Source organism: Gavialis gangeticus, unplaced genomic scaffold, assembly GCF_001723915.1.
Source record: "Gavialis gangeticus isolate Ggan-Ray unplaced genomic scaffold, GavGan_comp1, whole genome shotgun sequence".
In the NCBI taxonomy this organism is placed as follows: domain Eukaryota; kingdom Metazoa; phylum Chordata; order Crocodylia; family Gavialidae; genus Gavialis; species Gavialis gangeticus.
This window is the reverse complement of record NW_017729032.1, coordinates 177,290,377-177,299,441: the sequence shown is the minus strand read 5'-3', so window position 1 is coordinate 177,299,441 and position 9,065 is coordinate 177,290,377. Positions and strand designations below refer to the sequence as shown.

At 41.4% G+C, this 9,065-nt stretch overlaps 1 protein-coding gene across 1 annotated transcript in view; it reads right to left on the bottom strand.

Moving 5' to 3' along the window:
* Positions 1–9,065, bottom strand: part of MOSPD2 (motile sperm domain containing 2) — a 57,823-nt gene that overhangs the window by 13,090 nt on the left and 35,668 nt on the right. Inside the window, exons 8-11 of the mRNA XM_019524684.1 lie at positions 8,586–8,710; positions 5,840–6,010; positions 708–820; positions 356–452 (exon numbers count right to left, since the gene is read on the bottom strand). Of these exons, the coding sequence (XP_019380229.1) occupies positions 356–452; positions 708–820; positions 5,840–6,010; positions 8,586–8,710 (506 nt within the window). The remainder of the gene's footprint in view (positions 1–355; positions 453–707; positions 821–5,839; positions 6,011–8,585; positions 8,711–9,065) is intronic.

The window sequence follows — 9,065 nt, the reverse complement described above, 5'->3', positions numbered from 1 at the left end:
ATTTTCAATACTCTCACAGCCCATGTAAATTTTAACAGTTGCAGCATATACCCCGTCACCCCATTGCACCACATGCCCAGCCACAAGCTCCATTACTGCACCATGCTGTATAGCCCCAGCTGTGAGCTCCCCTAGCACTGTGAGCTGCACTATGTTGCAGCTGGAGCAATAGGGAGAAGTGGCAGCCAGGTAGCTGCAATTTAACACCTTGTGAACTACATGCAATCCATGGGCTGTCAAGTTGGACAGCCCAGCTCTTTTTTGGGGTGGGTTTGATATGCAACAGATTTTACTTTGGCAAATTTTCACTTTCTAGAGAAGTATGTTTAGTAAGGCAAAACAATGAATTATTTACCTTAAATGCCACTATATTTTTAGTCACATTTGTCAGAATGATCAGGCATTTCTTCTCTCCAGTTTCTTTGGATCCAAAATACAGCTCTTCTGCAGGACTAATTTAAAATAAAATAATTTTCTTTTTAACATGTTTTCAGGGCAAACAACTCAACCAAATAATTTATCCAAAAACAAATGATTTTATAACAAAAGAATAAAACCAGAAGCTTTTCTAAAAGACACGTTTGAATTGACTAATATTAATGTAATTCTTGATTTCAGTTCTTGTGGTTTTATAAAAAATTCTAGGACCTATACAGAAGATGAAAAGAATTAACAAAATGAACAAAGGCAATATTGAATGTTATTACCTGATGTGCAATAAAGGTCCTTTAAAAGTGGTTAATGCTTTCTTTGCATTTTTTGCTTTGGAATCTGTTTTGTCATTTTCTTCTGGCTTGGAAATTTGTTCTACAAAACTTATCTAAGGAAAAAATAAAGGGCAAATAATATTATCAGTCATCAACTATATATCTGTCTATATATTAGTGTCAGGCAGATGTTTCTGCATCAAATACACTGGCAAGACTTCTTTTTAATATGTTTTAAAAAAGATACCAGATGTTTAACAACTTGGACAGGTCTTTATAAACTTTCAAACATGAAAAATACAGACACCAAGGAAGATTCTAGTTTATACACTATTGGCCTCAATTACGCAGCAACTGCAAAACAATAATAAATAATAAAGAACTGTAATTGATTATGGGATTTTTCTAACTGTTTTACAGGGTCCAATACTAGGCCTGATACTATTTAATATTTTAATCAATGATCTGGATGTAAATATAAAAGCTAAAGCTGATAGAAGTGCAGATCACAATAATATTGATAAATGTGGTAAATAATTACATTCATTCAAAGCAGTCTATGTACATTTGTGGTCCCAATGAAAAAAACTCCTTTTTAATCCAGGCACATGAAAATACACTCTGTGGCAGCTGGAGCCACGCACTAGAGCTGGAGACCCCGTGGTCATAGCCAGGCACCCCAGGACCAGGTCAGGGAAGCCCGGGAGCCTCAGGATACTTACTGGGGAGAGAGCCAGGGAGGGGTCAGGAGCTGCATGAGCTGATGCTGTGTCGACTCTTAAAGCATGTCAATCAAGTTTGGTGGTGCCAGGCTGATGACGTTAGCCTCTGGTGCCACCGCAGGAAGTTTAAAAGGCCTGGCAAGGGACAAAGAGGGCTGGAGCACTCTGGGAGCAGTGTTGCCTGGGAAGCTGCAACTCGAGGACAATCACGGGCCAGCCGAGCCCTGAAGAAGCTGAAGCGGAGTCAGCACCTAGAAGCTGGAGCACCCAGTTGGCAAGGCTGCTCTGAACAGGCTACTTTTATTTTTTTATTTTTTATTTTTTACTTTTGTTCATTTTGTTTCCAGTTTGAGGACTCGCCATATTCAAAGGTGAGGCAGTGGAGCTGAGGATGGCTGCTGGGAGAATACTGCCAGACTCCAGCCTCAATGACCGATCAGGAGGTCAGACCTGGCCAGGACTGAATTTAAGTTGCTTTCTTTAGTATTTTGATCATTACCCTTTTGCTATCAGCACCAACACAGTGACCGGGGAAAACCTGCATTGTCACATGGACATTTGGCGGTGAAAAAGATACTGAATAAGCCTGGGAGAAATACAACGTATGGCCAAGCCTCAAAGGGCTGGTCCAGAGGCCTGAGGAGGTGACAACTGATGGCACAATCTCTACTACACGGCTGGCGAGTTGAAGGGGTGTAGGGAAGGCGGAGCCCCAAGGTTGACTACACTGGATGCGGGAGTACTACCTGTCCTGGGCAGGACAATACCCCACTGAACTCCTCCTTGAAGTAATTTTCCAGCAAGACATAGCAGGTGAGTAAGAGAGCCCTGCGCCGGGTCATGGAGACTCACAAGATCAGAGTTTACAGTGCAGAGACTTGACACACTCATATAGGAACAAGAAATGCTACCAATTCCTAACTTTCTCTTGGAAAACCGATATTCCGAAACAGACTTGTGAGTCATAATGGCCAAAAACAATATCATGCTGTAGCAAAACAAGTAATGTAATTTTTAGATACATGAACCGAGATGCTAACTAGAAATAGGAAGGTGTTTCATCTCTGTGACACTGGTGACACCAACAATGAAATGCATAACTTTGGCTATAATTTAAAAAAGATGCAGAAAAATGGGAGAGGGTGCAAAGAAGAAATGCAACAAACGTAAGTCAAAGACGAGAGGAAAATGCTTTTAAGCAAGTCAAGAGTTTAGAACTTAAAGAATTAATCTTCCATAGGTAATCCAGAAGACGGAGAGGTACCTTGATTATAGTGAGCCAGTACCTCCACCTGAAGGAAATAACAGCTCCCAGAGGACTGGCTAGTTTTGTGGAGGCATAACAAAATCCAATGGTAAGAAGCTGAAGCTAGACAAAATTTAGATTAGGTGTTACATGAAAACATCACTGTTAAGAGTGGTTCTTGTTTATAATCAACTACAAAGAAAATGGCAGAGCCTCTGTATCTTTATGCCTTCATATTAAGATGGGATGACATTCTAGAAGTTATGCTTCAGCCAAATACAAGATATGCTTTAATCCAATAGTTCCCAAACTCTGCTGCACTAAGCCAAGGCAAAGCAGTCCACAGCTGGCACTGTCCTTTTTATGTAATTAATTTTTTTTTTTTTAATTATAGCCGATAGTTCATGAGAAATTGAGGAAATATTGGTTTAATCAAGCACAAGTTACTGGGCCCAATATAGGGTAAGAAGGTGAAATTTAATGGCTCACGCAACGCAGTTATTTAGTTAGACCAAATGTTCTAATAGTTCCTTCTGGTACTAAACTCTATGAATCTAATTTTATTTCTCTGGCAGTCCAAGTTGTAAAAATAAAAGCTTAAAATAACGAATATTTATAGACTAAAGAATAATAAAGAATAATATTAAGATTATTACGCTTAAAGGATACAAGTTCTAAAATTCATATTGTGAAGCAGAAATTATGATATTAGTAGGGAATTCCAAATTCTGGACTACAATAGCAGTTTCAGTAATTGTCTAGGGCAGTGATGCTCAATCTTTTTAACCCATGGGCCAGATGGACAGTGTCTGGGGCCCCTTTTGGCCCCGTTGTGGCTGGTGAGGGAAGGAAGGTGGCCTAGCCCCAATCCAGTTGAATGCTGAGCAGGGAGAGGTAGGGAGAGGTGTGGCCTGGCCTGACCTGGCCTCATGATCTTGCAAATTCTTGCAATTTCAGCAGCAGGGATAGGTGGCAGTATTAAATTGCCACTGCTCCACTGGTGTCAAACTTCCCAAACCTTGGGAAGCCCCAAAGGCTGGATGCCATGGCTCGGCAGGGTGGATTTGGACCATGAGCCGAGGGTTGACCAACCTTGCTGTAGGGAAAGTATTTCCTATAGACTACCACCACTGTACAGTGGAATACAAATTTAAGTAAAACTAGATCTTGATCTATTTTAATAAGCTGTGCATAGGTTTTAAGGCTACCTCTACACAAATCATTTCCTTCATTGCCTTTGGATCCATATAAAAGTTAACTGAATTTGTGCAATCAATCAATAAAATGGCTAACATACTCTTCTCTCTCAACCTCTCCAGATGCTAGTGTTAGTCTTACATTTTGTCTACTTTCTCGTGATTAAAACATCTTTTGAGAAAATGAGATATATTATTAAATAATGCATTAGCTACTTGAGGAAAGATTAAAATTTAAAACACACTTTTTGGGTATATTCACTTTTTTCCATTTTAAATGTTAAGACTGACACTGAATATTATGTACAGAAATACTAAATAATTTTTTGTACATTTTAATCTGTTCATAAAAATCAACTGTTCAATATTTAACTTTAAGAAGCAGAACTGAAAAATAAAATAAATGCAAATCATTCTCATGTTTTTCACTAAAAGCTGCAAAGATATCCTAACAGAAAATTATAGATTTCCTGGACATTAGGGCTGGAAAGGACCTCACAAGATCATCGGGTCCAGCCCCTGTCCAAAGGGCAGGCAGTCAGCAGGGGTCAAATGATCCCAGCAAGATAGGCATCCAAGTGTTTCTTAAGGAATCCATAGTAGGTGCCTGCACCATCTCTGGGTGGGGTGGGGTGGGGTGGGAAGAGTCTATTCCAGGCCCTGGGGACTCAGGCAGTAAAGAAGTTTTTCCTTATGTCCAGTCTAAAGCAGTCTTCCAAGAGTTTGTGATTGTTGAGCTTAGTCTTCCCATGGGGTGCCCTGATGAACAGATGTTCTCTCAGTTCCTGGTGCACACCTCTTATGTACTTATAGGCTGCCACCAAGTCACCCCTGAGCCTATGCTTCTCCAGGCTGAAGAGTGCCATGTCTCTCAGCCTCTCCTCATAAAGCCTGCTCTCTTGTCCTCCAATCATTCACATGGCTCTCCTCTGGACTCTCTCAAGCTTCTCCCCATCTTTTCTGAACTGCAGAGCATGTAACTGGACACAGTATTCCAGCTGTGGTCTCACCGAGGCCAAGTAAAGTGGAACGAGGACTTCCCGAGTCTTGTTTGCTTTGCCAGCCATGGCATTGCATTGGTGGCTCATGTTCCATCTTCCGGCCTTCAGCTTAGGATAAAAGGAACCTTAAAAGTCACCTAAATCCACCCCTTGCCTAAAAGCAGGATCAGCTATCCCAGCTCACAGGTCCCCAGTGGGTCTCCAGAAATTGGGGGACATAGCCAGAGGCCTGGAGGGAGTGGCCTGCTGAATTCAGGGGACTTGGTGTAAATGGCAAGTCAGTGGCATGAGGATAATCAAAAGCTGATACAGGCATGGCTGCCCTCCAGCTGCTTTGTCACCACAACTGCCACAGCCCTATCTTGTTGATCGCTGGCCCTATCCTGGAGGTGCCACCATGTACCCTATACTGACATTTGAGTAATGCTATGGTGCTGGAGCCAGAGCTGCTGCATACCATAAGTCAGAGCTGGAGTTGAAGCCACCAAAGCCTTAGGCTGGAACCACCCCATGCCCCGAGCTAAATCAGGCCTGCAAGGAAATCTGTGGTATGGATTTAGCCGAGGGTATAAGATGAGTCTGACACCCCTGATGTGTATATAGGCCGCTGCCTGTCAATAGTGATTTAGAGTCCATTAAATAAACAAAAAACCCTAGTGAGGCAGTCTATCCCACTAATTCTGAATTCCATTCTATTTTTTTCTAGTATTTAACAGATCCACCTCGTTGGAATTTAAATCTATTACTTTTTTTCCTGTCCCGAGCAAGCATAAAGAGCTGTTTGTAACTTCCTCCATATAACAGCCTTTTATACATTAAAGAGATATATGATTTTCCCTAGTCTGCTCTTTTTCTAAAGTTAAACTCAATCCTTTCAACAAATTCTGTAGAAACTGACCAGAATAAATACCCCTTGTCAAACCTTTCATGTAGTGTTTTTTTCTTAGCCTTTGGACTTAACAGATACCTTTTTTGGATTAAGGCTTTGTTCTTCATTGGAATCAGTAGTCTCCTTGCTGTCTGCTTCCATCTCCTCTTTATTCTCATTTTCATCTTCACTAGCAATGGGCCCATTTTCACACAAAGGAGTTTGAAAGTCATCATCAACCAGTGGAGGGTAGCTAAACTTGAAAGTATCCTATAATACAATTTGATTTAATAGACAAGTATACCAATTGGAAGGAAACGCAATTTCACGACTCTAAAGAAGTATATATCTTAAGAGTTAATCTTTTCTTTCATCCATTATCTTCACATATTTTATTTATATATTTTGTGTTACAGGGGACCTTTATGCAAAAAGATGATTTACTAACTATTGTGGGCTTTGTCCACTATCATAATAAAATATGACAATCATCTAATTAAAGCTACTAAACTATAGCTAGTGGCATGGTTTACATACTCAAATGAGCTATAGAATTTGTTCTGTTTTGAAACTAGGCATTTAAAGGATTAGCCTAAGGTGAAGAAAAACACTGAGTCATATTTGGTTTGAATCGTTTCAGATGCTTTTATATTACAGAGCCAACTTCAACAACAAAAAATAATTGGATTTTCAGACACTCTTTGTACTTCTGTAACTGTTTTGGCTTCAAAGAAAATCCTACAGGCAGTTAAGTCCATGATTTGACTTGTAAAATAAAAATGGCTTGTCTATTAATGTTTAAAGAACTAATACTGCATTTATATGTATTAAGCTACTTTAACGCCAACTTTTAGCCCATACAACACACATCATCCACTGATTACAGAGGATATTTTTAATAAGAAAGCTAGGTCAGTATAGCAATCTAAATATCAAGACCTCACATACACTGAAGACATCTGAATTGGTGAATGTTGAACTGGTGAGAGCTTCTAAATAATAAAACTCAGTGGAATAACCATAGAGAATAGGTTCCGCTGGGCAAAGCTATTCCTCAAGTGGTTGAAATAAAGTATGCGCTGCTTTATAATCAACTATTTGGATGTACCTTAGGAGAATCTGTGGAGCAGACAGGTCGGCATGGTCACTTGGAAACCCTGAGCACAAACGTACTTGGGTTAGGTGGAAGAAAGAAAGGGGAGTGGAGGGGGGAAGGGACTGGAGGCTGATGCCAAATGTCCTTCTACTAATAATGCAGTACTTGAATGCAATACAAACAGCTAGACTCTTAACATCCTTCTGAATTAGCCTTCTTGAGCTCCTGTGTCTTCAGACATCTTGGCAGAGGGGCAATAAAACTGAAAAGGACGGAATTGTCTTTCCTGGTCCAAACAAGGCAAAGACACTGGCCAGTCTTTATACTTCAGTGGGGCAAACCCTATATAAAACTTTCCTTTCCTCCATTTATGGGGGATAACATCAAAAATATACAGACATCAGAATTCAATAAGGTTTTCCTTTCAAAAAGGATGAAAATTATCTTACGTTCCACTGAAATAAGTCATCAAGTTACTAAAAACAGCTATGAAATCTTTTTTACTCTTAATATAGAAAGATTTAGAAATTAGTTAAGGCTACTGAATGTTAACTTTATTATTAAACAATTAAATTTGTGACTTACTAGCATCAAATGTACTCTCATCTTGTCACAGTATATCTACTTATAATTATACCTACAAAATGGTGGCTGGTTCCATGGCAGTGCATGTATACAATTGGCAGGGATCTGCATTTTTCGTTTGCCACAGAAAAAAAGCAGTAAAATCTGGATTTTCTCATTTTAAAGAAGAAAAATGCAGGAAACAGTGAGTTTCCCCTCACAGGCCGGCAGAGTTCCAACCTGCGAGGAGCTGGGGAAAAAGGGGGGGAGGGTGGACAGACAGGAGGCGCCATATGCATGTGCATGCTCACACATGCATATGGCCGCCAGGAAGTCTGGAGAGCAGCTCCCAGCAGGTAAGTCTGGTGGTGGTGAGTGGAGGAATTGAGGCCCCCATAGGGAGTTGGGCAGGGCTGGGAGTGCTGCTCAGCTGGAGCAGTGCATGGGGCTTAGGGCCTGGAATGCCTAGCCACAGGGCCCAGGCATGGAGTGGGATAGGGATGCAGACTGCTTGTCCTGGGGGTGGGGTAGGACAAGCAGTCTGCTGGCTCCCCACCATTGCACACACTATCAGGGGAGTCATGGGTGGCACGTGTCCCCCAGATTTGTGAGCAGGGTGGAGGGGGCTTTCTGTTGCAGGCTTGGGCCCTCCTGCCCTGCTGCTCTCCTTCTGGGGCCTCTGCAGTCCAACAGGTGGGACCTGGCATAGCAGGGCACAGCTGGACCCGGGTAGGGAAGCTAGTTTACACTGCTGAGAGCTCCATGCTACCATGGTAAGGAGCTCCCTGCCCACCTAGTAGCAGTGAAGGGCACAACGCTGCCCTACCAACCCTGCTGCTGCTGGGCAGGCAGGGGGCACCTTCCCATGGTGGCATGGATCTCCTAGCAGCAGTAACAAGCTTCTCCACCGAGTTCCACTCTGCCCTGCTGCACTGGGTCCCACCCACTAGGCTGCGGAGGCCCCAGGGCCACAGGCACAAAAGGTCCTGCCATGCTCCGCTGCAAAAAAGTGGCGACTGGTGCTGTGCTTGTACCATGAAATTGTGGCGGGGAGAGAAATAGGGGCAGTCCTCATGAATTAGGTAAGTCCCTATATAATATAAATGCATATTATATGCACACAAGAAATAAATTGGATTAAAAAAATTGCATTTACAAAGTATTTTGAACTTCCAATATACTTACAGTTCCACCCATATGAGGGGGTAAATACTCTGCATTGATGTAGATCTGGACATCATTCTTATTTGTGAACTTCAACATGTTTACTGCCTCTGGACCAAGCCAACTCTTCACAATTTTGAATGCAGCTAGACAGAAAATAATTATATATGAAGTTGCTTGAAACAAATACTGTAGTTTCAGTTATTACTAGTTATTGATAAAAACTAAGTATTCATAAAAGACTACATACTGAATTGCCATAAATACCTACCATTGAGTTAGATCTGCCTTATTCATTATAAAAAGCTGCGAAGGCAGAAGGATGCAAAGCCAAAGCGGGACACGAAACCAGGACTGTGTGACATAAAACCTTAACTGGCATTAATGTTATAGGTGCATTACTTATGAATGTCAAAGTCTTAACCAAGTAATACAGGTCTTAACATAGCTGCCTATACTTCTTTTCTATTGTATCATTTTGAACATGACACATTTTTCAAA